The 17,746-nt window shown below is 50.9% G+C and overlaps 11 protein-coding genes across 11 annotated transcripts; 6 read left to right on the forward strand and 5 right to left on the reverse strand.

Moving 5' to 3' along the window:
* The first annotated feature begins 209 nt into the window (after positions 1-209).
* Positions 210-1,757, forward strand: PV05_06214 (histone H2A.Z). Its single transcript, XM_013458932.1, has 3 exons — positions 210-847; positions 1,085-1,154; positions 1,210-1,757. The coding sequence occupies exons 1-3, from the start codon at positions 746-748 to the stop codon at positions 1,452-1,454; spliced, it is 417 nt and encodes a 138-aa protein (XP_013314386.1). The 5' UTR covers positions 210-745; the 3' UTR covers positions 1,455-1,757.
* An 805-nt stretch (positions 1,758-2,562) lies between these two features.
* Positions 2,563-4,904, forward strand: PV05_06215 (uncharacterized protein). Its single transcript, XM_013458933.1, has 4 exons — positions 2,563-2,605; positions 2,652-3,197; positions 3,249-3,595; positions 3,850-4,904. Exons 3-4 carry the CDS (start codon positions 3,291-3,293, stop codon positions 4,772-4,774), a joined length of 1,230 nt encoding a protein of 409 aa, XP_013314387.1. The 5' UTR covers positions 2,563-2,605; positions 2,652-3,197; positions 3,249-3,290; the 3' UTR covers positions 4,775-4,904.
* On the reverse strand, positions 4,825-6,644 carry PV05_06216 (uncharacterized protein). Its single transcript, XM_013458934.1, has 2 exons — positions 6,301-6,644; positions 4,825-6,227 (listed from the first exon to the last, which is right to left on the reverse strand). The coding sequence occupies exons 1-2, from the start codon at positions 6,376-6,378 to the stop codon at positions 5,454-5,456; spliced, it is 852 nt and encodes a 283-aa protein (XP_013314388.1). The 5' UTR covers positions 6,379-6,644; the 3' UTR covers positions 4,825-5,453.
* Positions 6,645-6,809: 165 nt separating this feature from the next.
* Positions 6,810-8,123, forward strand: PV05_06217 (uncharacterized protein). The gene is made up of 2 exons (XM_013458935.1): positions 6,810-7,292; positions 7,345-8,123. Exons 1-2 carry the CDS (start codon positions 7,073-7,075, stop codon positions 7,965-7,967), a joined length of 843 nt encoding a protein of 280 aa, XP_013314389.1. The 5' UTR covers positions 6,810-7,072; the 3' UTR covers positions 7,968-8,123.
* On the reverse strand, positions 7,323-8,718 carry PV05_06218 (secondary thiamine-phosphate synthase enzyme). The gene is made up of 2 exons (XM_013458936.1): positions 8,227-8,718; positions 7,323-8,175 (listed from the first exon to the last, which is right to left on the reverse strand). Exons 1-2 carry the CDS (start codon positions 8,713-8,715, stop codon positions 8,017-8,019), a joined length of 648 nt encoding a protein of 215 aa, XP_013314390.1. The 5' UTR covers positions 8,716-8,718; the 3' UTR covers positions 7,323-8,016.
* Positions 8,719-8,760: 42 nt separating this feature from the next.
* PV05_06219 (uncharacterized protein) lies at positions 8,761-9,630 on the reverse strand. The gene is made up of 4 exons (XM_013458937.1): positions 9,403-9,630; positions 9,184-9,311; positions 9,090-9,129; positions 8,761-9,002 (listed from the first exon to the last, which is right to left on the reverse strand). Exons 1-4 carry the CDS (start codon positions 9,565-9,567, stop codon positions 8,943-8,945), a joined length of 393 nt encoding a protein of 130 aa, XP_013314391.1. The 5' UTR covers positions 9,568-9,630; the 3' UTR covers positions 8,761-8,942.
* Positions 9,631-10,354: 724 nt separating this feature from the next.
* On the reverse strand, positions 10,355-11,406 carry PV05_06220 (uncharacterized protein). Its single transcript, XM_013458938.1, has 3 exons — positions 10,996-11,406; positions 10,776-10,943; positions 10,355-10,721 (listed from the first exon to the last, which is right to left on the reverse strand). Exons 1-3 carry the CDS (start codon positions 11,353-11,355, stop codon positions 10,527-10,529), a joined length of 723 nt encoding a protein of 240 aa, XP_013314392.1. The 5' UTR covers positions 11,356-11,406; the 3' UTR covers positions 10,355-10,526.
* A 212-nt stretch (positions 11,407-11,618) lies between these two features.
* On the forward strand, positions 11,619-12,134 carry PV05_06221 (uncharacterized protein; the record flags this gene model as incomplete). Its single annotated transcript, XM_013458939.1, has 1 exon — positions 11,619-12,134. One exon carries the CDS (start codon positions 11,619-11,621, stop codon positions 11,826-11,828), a length of 210 nt encoding a protein of 69 aa, XP_013314393.1. The 3' UTR covers positions 11,829-12,134.
* PV05_06222 (uncharacterized protein) lies at positions 11,940-12,907 on the reverse strand (the record flags this gene model as incomplete). Its single annotated transcript, XM_013458940.1, has 4 exons — positions 11,940-12,328; positions 12,420-12,540; positions 12,636-12,684; positions 12,741-12,907. 4 exons carry the CDS (start codon positions 12,905-12,907, stop codon positions 11,940-11,942), a joined length of 726 nt encoding a protein of 241 aa, XP_013314394.1.
* Positions 12,908-13,478: 571 nt separating this feature from the next.
* On the forward strand, positions 13,479-15,557 carry PV05_06223 (uncharacterized protein; the record flags this gene model as incomplete). The annotated part of the gene is made up of 4 exons (XM_013458941.1): positions 13,479-13,859; positions 13,910-14,020; positions 14,078-14,773; positions 14,868-15,557. 4 exons carry the CDS (start codon positions 13,479-13,481, stop codon positions 15,555-15,557), a joined length of 1,878 nt encoding a protein of 625 aa, XP_013314395.1.
* Positions 15,558-16,130: 573 nt separating this feature from the next.
* Positions 16,131-17,424, forward strand: PV05_06224 (uncharacterized protein; the record flags this gene model as incomplete). The annotated part of the gene is made up of 4 exons (XM_013458942.1): positions 16,131-16,388; positions 16,443-16,976; positions 17,043-17,328; positions 17,387-17,424. 4 exons carry the CDS (start codon positions 16,131-16,133, stop codon positions 17,422-17,424), a joined length of 1,116 nt encoding a protein of 371 aa, XP_013314396.1.
* Positions 17,425-17,746: the final 322 nt, after the last annotated feature.

The following is a 17,746-nucleotide window of genomic DNA, read 5'->3' on the forward strand; positions in this document are numbered from 1 at the left end:
TCTAATGGCTTGTGTATGTCTCAATGGGTGTACTTCCGTAAATGGCGTCTATACAACGAGACAGCATCTCCCTTGCTACATAAGCCACCTGGCGAGCTGGTTGCTGGTAGATGGTGTGATTACGTAAGGACAATGCCAAGGCTGGGAATATCTTGCCTGAGGCTGGTTCAACTCAGCTTGACCCCTATCCTTCCTCTCTCAAAGAGTCTGGGAATGCCATCCATGCCAAAGCAGATATTGGACCCTGCGCTGATGATGACTGATATGTCGTTGTGTCAAAATAGAGGTCTGTATCCTGTATCACCTTGGGAATGCACAGACACGCAATGCCCTCGCTGACTGGGTCGGCCCTGTTTTCATGTCAACAGTAAACTTTCACCACACATCAGTGTCCTTCCACGGAGAGGTAAGCACAGTGGCACTCTGCTAAACAGTTACAGGGGCACCACCCTCTACTGGATCTGGCACAGTGCCAGCCGTCCTCAACCTGAGGTTGCCCGCCGTTGATGTGGCCAGATGCCAAGCGAGCCGTAACCCATCACATGACCAACTCAGACTAGCGTGTTATTTGAATGTGTCGCTATTCATCAGTCATTTCCCTGCCACCCACCTTTCGTTCCTCACGAACCATTCTTTATCAACACCACTCCGACGCGTCCCGAATAATCCATCCATTTCATCACAACACAACTTTGGTCGTGTCTTCTGACAAACGTTCAACACTTACTCAATCACATCTCTTACAATGGCAGGAGGCAAGGGCAAGAGCGTTGGCGGAAAAGCCACAGGCGCAAAGGATTCCAGCAACAAGAGTCAGAAGTCGCATAGTGCAAAGGCTGGCTTGCAGGTGAGCACACCCTGCTTTAACACTGTCCATCACACATTTCGTGCGCGCGCATCATAGGGACGTGGTCACAGATGGTTTCGCACCGGCAAGGGGCGAAGCAATTAGCTACAACTCGACCGTGTGGTCGTCCAGGCAGCAACGGGCACTGCTGAGCTGCCTTGTTGTGGGATTGATTGCGAATCATGTTGCGCAATTGTTTTGGGTGCGAAAAAATGGAACTAACGCGTCATCTACCAGTTCCCATGCGGTCGAGTCAAGCGCTTTCTCAAGAACAATACACAAAATAAGATGCGAGTTGGTGCTAAAGGTAAGACCTGCGCACATTTTCTGACCCTGGTGGCAAACGCTGATATCTCCCGCAGCTGCCGTCTATGTCACTGCCGTCCTAGAATACCTTACTGCCGAAGTCCTCGAACTCGCAGGCAACGCCGCCAAGGATCTCAAGGTCAAGCGTATCACTCCTCGGCATCTTCAACTCGCCATCCGTGGTGATGAAGAATTGGACACCCTCATCCGTGCCACAATCGCGTTTGGTGGTGTCCTCCCGCACATCAACAGAGCTCTACTCTTGAAGGTCGAACAAAAGAAGAAGAGCAAGGCTGAGTAAAGTGGGCTGGAATAGACATCAAACGAGTCGAATCTTCGGCGTCTACTGGGCATTCTGTGGTCAGGCTGGACTTGTGGCGTTGCAGGCTTGGGGAAACATTGAGACGAGTGTATGATGACGGTGCTTTGCAAAGAATAAGAAGAACGGTATCCCAGGAGGTCATCATTGCATGTGTGTTTTTATTGCCTTTTTTTTCCCGGTTTCTGAGAGACTATCCGGCTTTTGCTTGAATTGAGGTTGGATCACACACAGACAGAATACCCTCTCTCCGTTAGCTTTCCATATGAACCTGTTCTGATTTCATCATAGGGCTTTCTTGCTCATTGTTTTGTTGTTCTAGGCAGCAGTGGCTCACTTTTCTGCTGTCGCCTACTGAGCGGCATTTCCATTCGGTCGCTTGCATGAACTCGTGTTACCACCATTGTGTCGATGGACCCAATGGCTATCTCCTTGTCCTAGATCACCACGCGCCAGCCATTTTGACTCAATCAGGGGGCATATGAAGTCTGCCTTCTGAGGTAACTGCCGTGCTCCGCGTCGCAAATTTTGTCAGGCACCTGATGTCCTCCCTGGAATGTGGGTGCATTGGAGCTCTTATTCCTGCCGTTCAGCCTCGAGCATTAGCTGGGCTCAGTCATGTTGGACGGTGCTACATGTCCAATGTCCAGTGGCACTTTTCTCCGGACGAGAGTGTCGGTTCTCCAGACGATGTCCTTCACCGCTGGTTGTGCGCCTCGAGTTCAAGTGGAAGGAGAATGAGCCTCGCGGGGGAGAAGGAGTGGCCTTGGTGTGACGGTTCGGGGGTATTATGTCCTCCCGGAAGTCGAGTTCACTGTGGTAGGGCATTGAGACGAGGCGAGGAGTTGCACGGCGAGTGGAATGAGTGCCGGAGATCGTCCGTACATCCGGGTGGAAGGCTTTCGTGGTCTCGCTGCTGGCCCTTTGTCAGAGGGTATCTGGGTATTACGGATGGCTTTCACCGGTCACCACCAGAAGGTGGCCTCCAAGGTGTTCGGCCTTCTCTACAGCAGGCGTTTCTAGGCCGGGAGTCAGACGGTAAAGGATTCAAAGCAGACCTTGTTGGTCACTGGTCCTTTAGGGGGCGGGCCGGACGATAGAGTAAGTATGTCGTATGTCCTGGCCGGATACGCGTGAGTAGAACAATGACCGAACAAACCTCCATGCTTACTATTTTAGGGATTGTTGATGTGTACGACCAAGGGCTGCTAGGATTGCAGGGGCAGCGGGCCCATATTGCTGTTGACAGATCAGGTCTTGTCCAAGGTGAGTCGGTGAGTCGGCACAAGAAAGTAATGGGCAGTGTCGGGCGCTGGACGCTGCAGAGGTTCGTGTCACAGTCGACGTTCTCTTTTGCGCGCTCCGTCGTCCTTCGCCATGCTGCCAGAGCCTCATTGCGGTTGCCCTGCCCACTGCAGGTCGAGTGTCTGGACCGTACGGAGTACCGCCCGTCGAATTGTGACATAATATAAATGCGACAGCCTGTCCCCTAGGAGTACGTATTGCGCTTGTTTACTCCGACTATCTGTGTTCGTATCGCTCCCTTTGTCCATCACCGCACAGCACATCATCGGGAGTCACTGAAGAGTGCCCAACGCTGCTCATCCTACGCGGGTCAAGTGGAACTTGGGGAGTCACTGAAGTCTGTGATGTGTCCAGCGCACAATCATTAATCCTGCATTTTAACACCCATCAAGACAAGTGTGGTGTCCAAAGGCGTTAGAGGCAAGCACAAACCAACATCGTCATCATCCGTTAAGCTAATCCGCAAGACAGAACGACAACGAACAACTTAACAGGCCCAGATTGGGAAGAATAATGTCGTCAAGCGACCAACACAGAGCTTGGATCGACCCCTCCGGCCACATCCACTGGTACACCACGACCGGCCACGGTCACCGCCACCGCCAAAACCACAGCAGTCGCAGAACTCGTGACGACAAGTACGAGTATGTGCGCGTGTATCCCGCCCGGAGACACTCGAACCCAAACTCCAAGGGCCATACGGTGCGCTTCCTCGGGAGCCCGAGAAGTGGTGGTTGGAGTTCGTCTTCATCATCGGGAAACGGTCGTGGTCGTGGTCGTGATCGTGACCGTGATCGCGGACGAAGTAGGGATCGAAGGTCAGCAACCACTACAACCCCGTCAAATCCAAACCCGTGTCATTCGTTTCCTACGTTGTCTCCTGCGGCCCTTGCCCTCTCACTGGGCGCTATGGCTTTTGTTGCCGGTATGTGTGGGAGGGCGAGCGGCAAGGCCAAAACCAAAGCCAAAGCCAACGCCAAGGGCAGGTCCGAGAGGTGTGTGTTGTGTTTCACTCGTTTTTCAGGACGTGAACTTATCGGCGAGCCGAGCCCCTTTGTGCTGACTTGTGTAGGGCGAGCAGGGACGAGCAGCGGCGAAAGGCCAAGTATCATCGCTATGCGGATCGAAATCCAAACCGAAAACGAACGCGCATAAACGTGCACGGCCGGGAAGGCGACTATGTGTACTTCGATCTCGGTGACTGGGGGGTCCAAAGGCGGGTGAAAGCTTGCGAGCATGGGAAAATGCCGGCGCTCTGTGAGACGTGTGAGCGGAGGAAGTACGGGTTGTACGAGCGAGACTACGGTCCTCCTCGCAACAGTACTCAAGATGGTCACAAAAGAGGGAGGACTAGGAGTCGGAGTCGGTGTCGGAGTCGGAGTCGACCCAGTGGACGAGATAGGCGAAGAAGAAGAAGAGCGACATCATCTTCATGCTCATGCTCGACGTGCGATGAGACGGGCAGCTGCAGTACATGCAGCAGCGCGAGATCGGAAGCTCGAGAACGGCTGCGTGAGGTGCGCCGAAGAATCAGAGACACTGGAAGACAAAGACAAAGGGAACGAGAAAGAGAAGCGGCAGTGACAGAGGCAGAGGCAGAGTTCCCGGAAAACACGCAGATCCACATACGCGAGCCAGATGGTGAGGTGACTTACGTCAGGTACATTCGTGAAGATGAGGTCGATCCTGATGGAGGGTACGATTGGTATGACTATGACTATGACTATGACTATGACTATGACTACTACGACACCGGATACGATGACGGGTATGGCTATGACTACGGCTATGACTACGACTATGATTATGATTATGAATACCCATTCGGCAGGGCGGGAAGAACGGACAGAGAAAGAGAAAGGGATAGGGAGCGGCAACAGGCAGAGCAAGAAGAGGCAGAGGTCGAAGAATACAGGAGAAAGATGAAGGAACTGGCAAGGGATCAGAGGCAGGCGGCGGCAAATAGGGAGTGGTTGATCAGAAACTATGGGAGTTGACAAACGGCTTTGCGCACTTCTACTGTTAACAGGATAGAGTCGGGAGTGTGGGAAAAACGAATTCATAGATAGATTGATAGATCGATGGGTTGATAGACAGGATCTGTGATAAGAATGCATGATATAGTCGGGTGTTTGAGGGCTGCGATCAAGCAAGTGCATGACTTGAGAATGATTCGTCGTCTAGCACGCGTACATAGGCCCTGTGGTCTGCACGGTACCTGATCTCTCCTTATGAGAAGCCACTTCATGGAGCCTCGGCCGGCAGAAGAGCCTTACCCGGCGTCTCACAGAGTAGTGTTCCTCGCAGGCTCCTCTTCCCACTCTGAAATGGGCAAGATGATGATGGACAGGCGACTGATATGTTCATTTCGTGTCAAAGGGAGAAGAATTTGCGTCCTAGGAAGGGACTCTCCAATGTGAGGAGCTGCGTTTGCGCGCAAGCCCAGTTTCTCCTGTCGCATGACCTTTGTCGACTATTCATCGCGAGCAATCCGTCTGAATCCGATTGGGAAACATCCAAAGGGCGCTTTGCCATTCCATAGCTTGGAAAGGAACGAACCCAGGCTCGAGGCGAGTCGTATCAAGCCGCTTTTCAGGGTGCAATTGCTCATGCACGTTCACACCTTTTACACATCCATAACAGTCGTTATTCATGACAAACTTCTGCCTCATCCCGTCAAATTGTCTTCCTTGATTTCTTTCGACTTTTGTAATCACCGTCTTCTCTGCGTCTTTTCTGCCCGGAACCAGCCTGATTTCCGGTATAAGGTTGATATGGACTCTTTCCACCTCCAGCAGGATTTGCTCTGGGTGCTGTCGACGTCATATTTCGATGCTTCGCCTCAATGGCTTTTCGCACCTGGCGCATCTCTTCGTCCGAATCAGCGCCTGTCGAATGGTTCTTCTTGCGTTTCCCTGACGGTGTTCGATGATTGGACAGATCAGGCCCATCTGAATCTGAGTGGTCTGACGGAGAATCTATGCTCTCATCGTTTGGCCGAGGTCTGGACTTGCGCTTCTGCTTGAACGAGCCATATGTCTGGCGTCCAGACGGTTGATTGTTCCAGATGTCTTCCTCCTCGGTATCTGTCCCTTCACCAGGTTCTTCGGCGAGCCCATTAAAACATGATCCTTGCGAGGTTTTGCCGTTGGCTTCCGACCGTGCTCTCGTCTTTAAGGAGTTCTCAAACGTTGTTTTCAGATCGAGTACCCATTCCGTGTCTGCGCCTGCACCACGATTAAATGTGCTCGTTCCACCTCTTGATAGTCCAAAGGTTGTGCTGGGAGAATGCTCCTCAACGGGCGTATAAGGCGTTCCCGGGGTTGATGTGGATGGAGGCGATGCTTGGATCTCAACTCGTCGGCGCTTCGCAAAGGGTTCAGTCGCTGGTGTAGCTGTTGTCGATGCTGCTGGTGTAGATGTGGTTGAGGCTGCTGCTCGTCGCATAAACTATGTAGATCGAGAGTGATTTTTAGTGTCCGTTTCCTGCGACATGACCGTCGCGGGTCTCGGCGAGACTTACTTTCATGTTCAGAAGGCGAGAAGACATTGACTTCGCAGCCTCCTGCGGCTGCGCGCTTGGAGTGCTGAAACCTGCCATGGTGATGTGTCGATTGCAAGTTCTACGAAAGAATGAAGGGGAAAATGCAGATGCTAGATAACTCGTCGTCAGTCTTGGAGATGAAGACGACTTCTACCAAGTCGTAGTATTGTCTGGCTTGGAGGTATGCCGGGTGTCCCGCAACAACATCAAGAGCAGGTCCGACGACCCATTGTGTCAGGTTCTCCCCGGATTTAGAACCGATCGTACGGATATTGAGGGAAGACACGCTATGCAAGGCTGATAAACATGGATCTGGGAAAATTGTCGATGCGCGGAGAAGGGTCAGGGTCCGGTAAAAATTTCCTTAGGTAAGTCAACAGTAAGGCAAGGCTCGTGAGGCTGACTGCACTGGATAATCCTTTTACCGCTGGGCAGACCACATTTAATTTCTCACTTGACCAAGCTGGAGCTCGCGATTGTCACTATCTTTTTTCTCGATCTTTTTTTCCGAGTCATAATGGAGACACGAGATAAGAAGCGGCGGCTGTTAGCCCGCGGAAGGGAGACATGATGGAGACTTCCACAAAGGCAGAAAAGATAAAATTTTAAGATCTGAATACCTATAATGTACTTATCAATGGATGGGTGTCTGAGGTAAGAGAGATAAATCTCCTATGCCTTATCTTTGACACTTTGTCATCGTCACACCGTCATACTACGACATCATCGCCCGCAACAACCCATAAGAGAGATGGACACTCCTCTATCAACCGATGAACATTACGCCATGGAGCCCGGGAAAGAGCTGTCACTTGGGAGTCTACCTTGGTCAACAAGGTTGCGATTGCGCTTGACTTCCGACATCGATACAAGATGGGCGGACACGATACTTCTGGCGTGCTTCTTCACGACCGGCATGGTGGACTCGATTGCATTCAATACGTGGAGTTGTTTCGTTGGCATGCAAACAGGTAATTGGCTCTGGTTTCAAATCTTTCATGCTCAACTAACCATTTCCTATAGGAAACACCATCTTCGCAGGCCTCGGAGTCAGTGATTTACCCGCCAACGTGCCTCAACATACATGGACGAAATCATTAATCGCCATATTGTCATTTTGTCTCGGCGCGTTTTGTTTCTCTCGGTATCATCGATATCTCGGCCCACTCAAGCGATGGGTGATAATGTCATCTTTTTTCATCCAAACGTCTTTGATGATCGTGACCGCGTCACTGATCTCTGGCGACTTGGTTGCCAAAACGGAGGAAACAACGACAGCTGATGGACGAGGGAACTTTCCCTGGCACGAGCTTTGTCCAATTGCTCTTCTGGCTTTTCAGAGCGCTGGGCAAATCGTTGCAAGCCGGATGCTCAAATATAATGCATTGCCGACCGTGGTATTAACAAGCTTGTTTTGTGACTTGATGAGTGACCCAGACCTGTTCACAGCTGGATTGCTTCAGGATCCCGATCGAAACAGGAGAGCACTCGGGGCAGTTTTCTTGTTTGCTGGAGCGACTGTATCTGGTGCTCTGATGAAGACCTCTGTTGGCTATTCTGGTGCCCTATGGATTGCGACGGGGGTAAAAGGTGGCATGGCATTAGCATGGTTGGTTTGGAGATCCAAAAAGCCACAAGCGCAATAACAACGCAGAATTATATGAGGACGTGATTGCAGTATTGAGAGCGGATATCCTACCGCTTCTCTCCCTGGATGGTTGCTACAACTTTCCTTGTATGCTTTGATGCCCGAAATTCCAAATACCAGATTCCTTGCCACGTCCCTGTGTTTAACGTGCCAGCGGTGATAGGTATCGTCACACTGGCGCCAACCAAGGCTGATTTGATGTGAGCCTGAACCTCGTCAGTGTCGGTTCTTCAGCTGTCCTATTAGAGTATGCGTACTGGCATGTCATCCAATCCTTCTGCGGAGTGTCTGTACAGATTGCCCTTTCTGTCTTCTGGAGCAATTCTGTCCAATGCATCGCTCATGTCCTCCCTTACATCGCTGTCCCAATTCTCGTTCAATGAAAGCGCGCATGATGTGTGCTGGATGAATAGATTGAGGATGCCGACTTTGTAGTCCTTGAGCTCGGGAAGAGAGGACACAACATGGTCGGTGACCAAGTAAGAGCCTCGTGATCTTTGGGGCAGTGTGAAAGTCTTCTGGAACCACGATGTAGTCATGTTGTTGAGAGAATTGTAAGGAACACAACCGGGCGGGCAATTGAGGATCGGGAGGGCTGATGGTTTAGTAGTCGATGTCGTCAGGCGTAGTGCGCAAAGTGGGAGGCCGAGGAGGAACTGTGGAAGACCTGGGAAGAAGGCGAGACAGAGTATGAAGACACAGGCTACAGTAAAGTAGTTTGATTGTGTTATGGTGGTGGAAGGCATATCAAAAGTTGATGGTATTTCCGCAGGCACCCAGGCAGGTAGAGCGGGATCCTCCATAGACTCACAAATACGTCATAACAGTCGGAGTGGTAGGGAGGACTGTATTTACCATTTGCGTATTTATCTTCCATCTCCTCCACACCACCCAACGCTACCCTTAGTCCTTCTTACGGATCTCTTCTCTCGGCTTCGAGAACGACCACTATTCTCGACGCGGTGTTCAGTGTTCACTGCTCCGCAACCACTTCAATCTCCACCAGAGCTCCTTCCTTTGCCAGAGATGTCACCTGTGCAACTGTGTTAGTATATGACTGAGCACTCGAGGAACTGCGCTCGTGTTGCAGCAGATGCGTACACCTGTCAGGGATACATACTCCGATCAGTGTGGAAACAGGATATGGCTCGTCGAAGTATCTGCACGATTGTCAGCTACTACCTCCGTGCATCACTCATCAGGACTGGACCTACTTATCCCACATAGCAATCACCTTCCTATAATCCTCCATGGGGATGATATAGATTCTTCTCGTGAGGATATTGTCAAAGGTCAATCCACAGGCTTCGAGGCAGGCTTTGATATTGAGGATGGCGCGCTCCTGTTTCCGGAAATCTAATAAGTATACATCCTACGAACGCCCAAGCTTCTGGATTTGAATGCCGTAGTCGTCTGAGCAAACGGACACCTACTGTTTGCGCTTCAATTCCTCCGGAAACGATTGCTCCCGTCTCAGGATCATCCCCCATCCAGCCTGCCAGGTATACCATGCCGCTTTTTGACTTGACAACATGACTGTATTTGCCATTCGGTTTGGGAGCATTAGGTGCCCAGACTGCTTCGCGAGTGTAAGGCATAGTAGCGCCGAATCTTTCCTGACTAGATAAGTATAAGAGCACTACTATTCTTGACCCTAGTAGCTTTTGTGAACCTAGGAAGCAAGGATCAAATTGTACCGCCTCAAGCTATATGTGGCTTCGTGTTTCTGGGCCGACGGAGGACGCCGATTCCAGCGGACTTAAGCGAATACCGTGTAAAGAAGAATTGGCCCTTTGTAGTCGGTAGGTACGGAGACTCGTATCGTCCAATTCACGTACTAAAATCCCCTCAAAACAGCCTTGGATTGCTCAATGTAGTGCAATGATGGAATTGAAGGATTGGACCATCTCAATAGTAGATAACGTCAGAACCAGTCAATCGGACCAAGTGATATCACCAGTATCATCTTGTTTTCCAGCTTCGATGTCACGAATTTGTCTGATCACTTGCGATGATATCCGGATGTTCTAAGTCATGGTCACGATTAAAAGGGCTCTGGGGCCTGAACCAATGACCTCGGCCACAAGGTCAGAAGATTCTGCTGTGTCCTCGGCGACGGTATGGCGTGTAATCGGATCGTTGGCATGGCAGTGCGGTCAAGGATTGAGTCTGCTACTTCAGACGTGCGTGGTCTTCAGATGCTGATGAGGCCGGGCCGGATTGTGTCCCTGTTTGTTGACCAGGGGAACTCAACTGGTTTGAGCGAAGATCAGTGACTTTTGATGAACATTAGTAGTGCCATGACCATAATACGCTGCGTGCGATTGGCCATTTCTTGTTGACGCACACCTCGTTGATCTTGCAATTGAAAATGCAGTGGATAGGGAAATGCTGTAGATATCGGCTTCTGAGCATTAGCCCGTTAGTTGGCCCCGTAGATGATTAATAGATCAAATACAACATGGTGAAAGCAGAAATTCATGACCAGATGCATGTCCGTTTGCATTTGACTTGATGAATTGACTCCGCAATATATACAATTCTCTTCACATCCTGATCATCTCTGTTCGAATGCCGTGTCGCCCACAGACTCGGCCAGATGCTCACCCCTCATTTGCGGATATTGACCCTGGATCTCGCCTTTTTGGCTAGGTGTTGCTGGCATTTCAACCTCCATCGGATCGCCAGTTGGTGCCAATGGGTAAGATGTTTGTGGTAGCGATTCAAGGTATTTCTTGTGTTCCGTCTTGGCCTGTACTTCATGAGTATTTTCTTCCCTAAAACATCTTGCAGAGGGCAATCTCACATAAGGCAGGCCGCAATACGTGCACCAACACACCTGCGGCTTGTCTACGTTGATGTAGATCTTCGGGTGTCCCAACGGACCGCCACCGCCGTCACAAGCGACTCGTTTATCGTTCACCCATCGCACAGGTTGTTTGTGGATAAGCTCGATCGCGGCTAACGGTGCGGGCTAGAACAATCTCTCAGCACAAACATTCCGCATAGGGTCCAATCTTGCTTACCTGAGCCTCTATAATCGTCTGTTCAAACCTCGGTCCTGTCATTGCGAGCTCTCTGGGCATTTGGTTTCGTGACCAGGGCTTTGCTCTGTTCGGTGCTTGTAGGGTCCTGCGTTTCTCGGCTTCGGGTACCATCTCTTGCAAGGGAGCATCTCGGTTGCCCATCGCGTCGGTGGGAGTTTCGTGGGTCTTGGAGACATTGGGTGTGAGTGATCGTGGGTTGGGGTCGTTGGCTTGTTGGAAGTTCTCGCCGGCGCCGGGCCCCTGGCGCAGGGAGCGGAGTGAGGTTGATAAAGGTCGTGAAGATGTGCGGGCGAGAAACTCTGGGAGTCGCCTCCGCATGGAGGGGACTAGGGAGGCCATGCTGAGCGACGTATTGGCCAGCAGTGAGATAGCAGGTGTTGGTGGTTGAAGCAAACGGAGGTGATTGAGCTCAGGAAAGCAGCCACGCAGCCAATCGGAGAAGCTGCAAGTCAAAGGCTTGGCACTGAACGTACGGTGGATACTTTGACGTCGTCACGCAAAAACGATGGCCACAAGGACCTTTCGACTTGCTAGCCAGCCAACTAGCCACCTTTACTGCCAATGTTTCATGGCAACGCCCTTGCTTCGTTACCAACTCTGGGATGATCGGCATCGGTTCGCGGGGTACGAACAAAGAAGACTTTCTGTGCGTGCTCTACGGCGCGGACCTCCCCTTCATCTTCAGGCCGAAGGATAAGGGATACAAGCTCATTGACGAAAGCTACGTCCCAGATGTTATGCAGGGAGAGATCATTGAAATGCTTGCTGACCGCAGCAACGAGCTCCACGAGACCTGGATTGAGTTGATATGAACAACAAACCAATGTCCCTATGACAACGCTTGATCCTCCACAGGCTTTTGCTCCGAACGTCTCTTACTCCGGTTCTTGCTGTGGGTACTAGCAATGGTGTTTGAGGACTTTCTACGGTCCAAATATGACATAGCGCATCATCCCGAAAGCGTTTCCAAGCAACGTGAATACAGTCCGAGGTGTTGGATTTTCAAGGATGATATCCGGGAACCTCTCTTCGACAAAGACAGCATGCAGCACCTCTTTTGTCAATATTCCGCCTGTCTGAGCTGTATTCATGACACCGACTGACTGGAGTACTCGCACAAACCATAAATTCAAGGGCAGTCTGGGCGCTCCAGCGGCGCGAGACTCTTTGTCCCGACGAATGAATGTCTTGGCCAAGGATCGCAAAGTAACCGGGTGGCCTTCCGCATCATCAATCATCGCCTGCAGCATGTCCTCTTGCAGTGTGTAGTTGTCACCCTGATGAAAGTCAAGACGAGTGAAAGAGGAGTCATCTGCAGGTTGTCAGAAAAGTGTTCCCCTGACGATGGAAGGAAAGTTTCGTGTTTGAATCAAACAGTCTTTTCCGGTGGGCAATATACATACGTTCAATTACATTGTGGTGGCGGGTGTCGACCAAGTCAAATGTGCCATCTTTGCGGCATAATGGCGGGAGGCTCGAAACGAGAGAAGCAGCAGCAAGCCAGTCCATGTGCAAAGCTGTCATCTGCGCAACGTTAGAAGCGTGTCCGGGGCAAAGCAATTACGGAGAGCTAAAGGCTCATGCAATATGGGTACAACATCTCGAGAACAAGCACTGACCAGGGCATGCTGCACTTGTGGCAAGGTTATATGCTTTCCGTCGCGTGGTCTACCCGCATGTCAGTATAGCCTTTCTAGTCGATACAAAGTCTTGATGGTCGTTACAAATAGCCTTGGTTGGCAAGCGCGTTCAGGCCTGGACAGGGTCCTCGATTCTCGATGTTGCCTTTGATGTATGTGTGGTCGTCATTGATATTGCTTGGTGGTTGAGAATTGTTCTCATAGCCTCCAGTGAATAGCGTTTTCAGGATATTAGAGAGTGTAAGATACATGATGCAACAGTCGAGCGTTGAGGAAGTCTACAACACTTTCCTCGGAGCACGCACAAATCTGGAGAGGATGATAAAGACTTGCTCTTCGGAAATGCATTGAGGGAAGCCTGTTGCATCCCCGAATACAGCAGCCAGCCACACCGGTCGAGCCTGATTGTCAGCACGAAGTGTTACACGAGCTGATCCTTCACCCCCTGAAATGCGGGCTACACGAAGGTCCGGCCAACGACGATCAACCTGAGGAATCGACGAGCTGAAGGAAGCCTGCATGACAGCTGAATGCCTTGCCACAAGCGAACCAGTCAGCCTTATAAGCCTTCCATGATAGGCAGAATGCGGCTTGGCATGTGACTTCTGAAGCAGTCATCAACATCGGCACCCTGGCAAGCATGCAGGCCGCAAGGCACCTTGTCCAACATGCTACTGTCCAGATCTTTTGGCGGCGTAGCTGAGAGGAGGCGGACATGTGCAATTCACCATTAGATGTTCTTAACTACTGGTCCCCCATTATCTTCTACCTTAGCACGTTCAGAAGAATACTTTTTGCAAGTCCCAGGCCTCTGCAATCATCATGGAAACAGAAATGAAACCCAGCTACAAGCCAGGACTCACTGAGCGGCTGTTGGTGAGTCTGTTCCACTTCATCAACAGACTCATTCCATGGCACAAACTGCCCAGCATCGTTGGTGCACTGAACCTAGACGCACTACGTGTCGAGCTCCGTCAGTACAACTTGCACGATGGCTACCCATCTGGTGCTGCTCAGGGAAATCATACCACGGACCCCATGACCGACCAGCGGTTCGAGTATGCACGGAACTCCGACGGCAAATTCAACTCGACTGAAATGCCACTCATGGGATGCACCGGCCAACGCTTCGGACGCAACTTTCCAAGGGGGCTAACCATCAAGCCGACCGAGGACGAGTTATGGAATCCAAACCCAAGAATGGTTAGTCTTGACGACAAGCGTTTGCTCAATGTAGCTGACTTTCAGTCCAGTTGAGTGAGCGATTCATGGCACGGAAATCTTTCGTTCCAGCCACGACATTGAACTTGCTTGCTGCAGCTTGGATTCAATTTCAGACGCACGATTGGTTCTTTCATGAAAGTGTATGTTGAACCTGATCAAGATAGGGTTGACATTCGACATGAGCTCATGCCTCACAGAGTGATGAGAATTACAATATTCCCTTACCCAAAGGAGACAAATGGCCACATGGCAAAATGGAGCTTCCTCGTACCAAACCGGATGAGGTCCTCAGCCAGACCGACGTACAATGTCCAGGCTACAAGAACATAAACACTGCATGGTGGGACAGCTCGCAGATTTACGGCTCTAATGAAGCGATGACAGAGTCCCTTCGCAACATGCACAGTGATGGTAAATTGACTCTTACCAAAGATGGTCGCGAGCAATTTCTTCCCCGTGACCCAGACGGGAACCCGCTCACAGGATTCAACAACAACTGGTGGATAGGAATGGAGATGCTGCATACTCTATTCGCATTAGAGCACAATGCGGTCTGCGACATGCTACGCCGCGCCTATCCCACTTGGACAGGTGATCAGATCTTCGATAAAGCAAGACTGGTCAATTGCGCTCTCATGGCCAAGATCCATACTGTCGAGTGGACACCAGCAATACTGGCTCATCCGACACTCAAGCTTGCCATGAATGCAAACTGGTGGGGACTGGTCGGCGAATCACTTACCAAGATGCTAGGCCGCATTTCAAAGACCAGCGAAATCATCAGTGGCATTCCCGGTTCGGGCGTGGACCAATCCGGTGTGCCGTACTCACTGACTGAAGAGTTTGAATCCGTATACAGGATGCATTCCCTGATCCCGGACGCAATCGCTTTCGTATGTTCCCCTGTCTCCCTTTGAAAAACTCGTTGAAGCACACGTCCTAAGCTTCATTCCTGTCCCCACGATACAGCGTTCTGACGTTTTGTAGTTCGATGCCAGAGATGGTGCACACATGTCCACTGTCCCAGTGGAAGAGATGCTGTTCAAGAATGCACAAGAACCTTTGGATAGAGGCCTTTCGTTCGCCGATGCTTTTTACTCGTTCGGGATCAATTACCCGGGTGCCATCACGAACTCGAACTACCCCAACTTCTTACGCAACTTGACCACGCCCGATGGCATACATCGAGATATGGGCACCGTCGACCTGCTGCGCGATCGTGAGCGTGGTGTGCCCCGATATAACCAGTTCCGTCGCCTCCTGCGCATGTCCGCGCCCAAGACATTCGAAGAACTGACGGGTGGTAACAAGGCTCTTGCCAGGGAATTATCGGATGCGTACAACGGCGATGTCGAGCTTGTTGACACCCTGGTCGGCTCTCATAGCGAGCCAATACCTGCGGGCTTTGGTTTCAGCGACACTGCCTTCCGCATTTTCATCCTCATGGCAAGTCGACGTTTGAAGAGTGACCGCTTCATCGCTGGCCAGTGGAATGCTGACACCTACACCAAAGAAGGCTTGGACTGGGTGCAGAACAATGGAATGAAAGATGTGCTGTCGAGACATTTTCCTGAGTTGAGGAGTGTCTTGAAGAGCAGCAAGAATCCTTTTGCGCCCTGGAATAAGATGCCAAAGTCGACGGTATATGATGGTATTGAGACGAATGCCCCGAAGTGACTGCAGTGAGTTACGTGGCAGATCCTTGGACAGAGGAGGTGCATTGTCTGACCAGGACGCCTGCGTCTTCGACGGATCTTGTCAGCGTTCGAACCCGTTGCACTCCTGGAGCGTTCAGAGGAGGCCTTCCGGGAAATACTGATTCAACTTTAGTTTCACGTGGTAACTCCATGCTTGCGTAAGTCTGTACCTCCACAAGCTACCATTTGGCATATAGTGTGTGTTGGAGGTGGCGTAGGCTTCGGGTTTCCATCGCTAGGCCTGAAGCTGAACGACACCCCAAATGAGTTACGGAGTCCCTTTTCCACCAAACAAGATGCTTACATCGACTGTGGGCCAGACAGCTGTGGATGTAATGATCTCGATCAAAATGTGCTAAGACTCAATGATCCCCTTTGTAGAAGCGAAGATCTCGTATTCGGATCAAGGTCCATTCATGCGCGGTAAAGACAACTATGGTTCACATGAACACCCCCTCGTCTCCAAGATGTTATCTGGTATATCTGCCAGTGGCGAGTCCAATGCCCCAGATAGACAGGATCGGAGACCTCGTTCTTCATTTTTGCAATGACAATGGCTCCTGATCAGCTCAGCCTTCAGGAACTCGCAGAGTCTATTACTCAGAATGCCAGACTGATCACGGATATGCTGAATGAGCGGCGACTTCCACAGCCCTCATTCGCCTCGGATTCTCCAGTGAAATTCCCAGAGGGAAATGGATCAGACAAAAGTAGGCTGCAAGAAGCGCGGATGAGTCTACTCACCTCCACTTTATCACTTGAACAGCTTGTCACAGGACCTCAAGACTTCATTATGTGGCAATCATTGACGGTAAGATGTGCCTCAAGTCCAGGATATCACAACGAGACTTCTCATCTTGCACAGGTAATGCATGATCTATTTGTTCTGCAAGCGCTGGAGCGATTCGGCGTCTTCAATGCTGTGCCAATTGACGGCGACATCTCGTACAACAATCTTGCGGCCGGAGTTCCTCTCAATGAGAGACAACTTCGACGAATAATCCGGCATGCCATGACGAAGAACATCTTCACCGAGCCTCGACCCGACCACGTCGCTCATAACGCCTTTTCGATTGCCCCCATCAAAAACCCGTTATTGCAAGCCTGGATCGGACATAACTTAGGGGAAATGCTGGTGGCATCAGCCCATCTAGGCGACGCCATTGCCAAATACGGTGACACTGAAGATATGACAGAAACAGGGATGTCCCTGGGGTTTCACCTAGAAGGAAAGAGCATATGGGAATGGTTCGTCGTGGATGATGACGAAGGTCGGCAAGAAAAAGGTTGGCGGACTCGCCGATTTGCCCAAGCAATGGAAGTCCGTGGAGGGCATGAATTGGTCCATATCCATAACGGATTCGACTGGGGGAGTCTTGGAGAGTCGAGAGTCGTTGATGTCAGTGTCACCCCAACTCAGTCCCTTGTCCGAGCAGTAAGAGAATGTTCATTAACCTGAAAGCAGCTGGGGGGATCATCGGGCCATGTGTCAATATCCCTGGCCCAGAAGTTTCCCTTATTAAAATTCGTTGTTCGAGACTTTGCGGAGTTACAAGAGCACTTCAATGAAGGTCTACCATCCGACCTCAGGTCACGAGTTAACTTTGAACCGGGGGACCTGTTTTTACCGCAGCGGGCACAAACAGCCGACGTGTTCTTCCTCCGACATATCCTGCATGACTGGCCCGACACGGCGGCCATCGAGATTCTGCGGAACATCATCAACACTCAGGATGAATTGCAGTCAAAGAGTTCTTGCACGATAGTAATGGTTCGGGTGAAGCACCAGAGCTCTAACGCAGTTCCAAGGCTTGGGCGTTGGGCCCTTCAAGCAATTTACAACTTAGTCCAAACGTCTAACGTGGCCATGCTTCATGACACAGGATGGGATGATCAGAAACCCTTATGGTCGAGGCCATGTTGTGGCTTGGACATCTACTTTGACGATCATGTTCAGCCGCATCAGCGTACTTGGGGCGGCCCCCTGCAAACGAGGCAAAACTCAACGAACACCATCCGATAGACTTTAGGCGTGCCATCTCTCTGCCTACTTGTACTACCTAGCAGGGGGTGAGGTGATGGTATTAACCAATACACCCTCAATCTCAGGGTGATGATAAGGTTCTCTCTGCTTTCACAATACAGAAGCAGCTATTAAGCTTTAGCGAG

The sequence above is a fragment of the Exophiala xenobiotica genome, assembly GCF_000835505.1.
Source record: "Exophiala xenobiotica strain CBS 118157 unplaced genomic scaffold supercont1.4, whole genome shotgun sequence".
NCBI lineage: Eukaryota > Fungi > Ascomycota > Eurotiomycetes > Chaetothyriales > Herpotrichiellaceae > Exophiala > Exophiala xenobiotica.

Excerpts from the sequence above, each read along its gene's own strand:
- PV05_06217 (XM_013458935.1), top strand. The coding sequence starts at position 7,073 with ATGGACACTCCTCTATCAACCGATGAACATTACGCCATGGAGCCCGGG. Across the intron at positions 7,293-7,344 it reads TTTCGTTGGCATGCAAACAG|GAAACACCATCTTCGCAGGC; the intron begins GTAATTGGCTCT and ends CATTTCCTATAG.
- PV05_06220 (XM_013458938.1), bottom strand. The coding sequence starts at position 11,355 with ATGGCCTCCCTAGTCCCCTCCATGCGGAGGCGACTCCCAGAGTTTCTC. Across the intron at positions 10,944-10,995 it reads AGACGATTATAGAGGCTCAG|CCCGCACCGTTAGCCGCGAT; the intron begins GTAAGCAAGATT and ends AGATTGTTCTAG. Across the intron at positions 10,722-10,775 it reads CGTATTGCGGCCTGCCTTAT|GCCAAGACGGAACACAAGAA; the intron begins GTGAGATTGCCC and ends CATGAAGTACAG.
- PV05_06219 (XM_013458937.1), bottom strand. The coding sequence starts at position 9,567 with ATGCCTTACACTCGCGAAGCAGTCTGGGCACCTAATGCTCCCAAACCG. Across the intron at positions 9,312-9,402 it reads GAGGAATTGAAGCGCAAACA|GAGCGCGCCATCCTCAATAT; the intron begins GTAGGTGTCCGT and ends TTCCGGAAACAG. Across the intron at positions 9,130-9,183 it reads GTGATTGCTATGTGGGATAA|ATACTTCGACGAGCCATATC; the intron begins GTAGGTCCAGTC and ends ACAATCGTGCAG.
- PV05_06214 (XM_013458932.1), top strand. The coding sequence starts at position 746 with ATGGCAGGAGGCAAGGGCAAGAGCGTTGGCGGAAAAGCCACAGGCGCA. Across the intron at positions 848-1,084 it reads GTGCAAAGGCTGGCTTGCAG|TTCCCATGCGGTCGAGTCAA; the intron begins GTGAGCACACCC and ends GTCATCTACCAG. Across the intron at positions 1,155-1,209 it reads GATGCGAGTTGGTGCTAAAG|CTGCCGTCTATGTCACTGCC; the intron begins GTAAGACCTGCG and ends TATCTCCCGCAG.
- PV05_06216 (XM_013458934.1), bottom strand. The coding sequence starts at position 6,378 with ATGGCAGGTTTCAGCACTCCAAGCGCGCAGCCGCAGGAGGCTGCGAAG. Across the intron at positions 6,228-6,300 it reads CTCGCCTTCTGAACATGAAA|TTTATGCGACGAGCAGCAGC; the intron begins GTAAGTCTCGCC and ends CGATCTACATAG.
- PV05_06218 (XM_013458936.1), bottom strand. The coding sequence starts at position 8,715 with ATGCCTTCCACCACCATAACACAATCAAACTACTTTACTGTAGCCTGT. Across the intron at positions 8,176-8,226 it reads AAGGATTGGATGACATGCCA|GCTCACATCAAATCAGCCTT; the intron begins GTACGCATACTC and ends GACGAGGTTCAG.
- PV05_06215 (XM_013458933.1), top strand. The coding sequence starts at position 3,291 with ATGTCGTCAAGCGACCAACACAGAGCTTGGATCGACCCCTCCGGCCAC. Across the intron at positions 3,596-3,849 it reads GGACGAAGTAGGGATCGAAG|GGCGAGCAGGGACGAGCAGC; the intron begins GTCAGCAACCAC and ends TGACTTGTGTAG.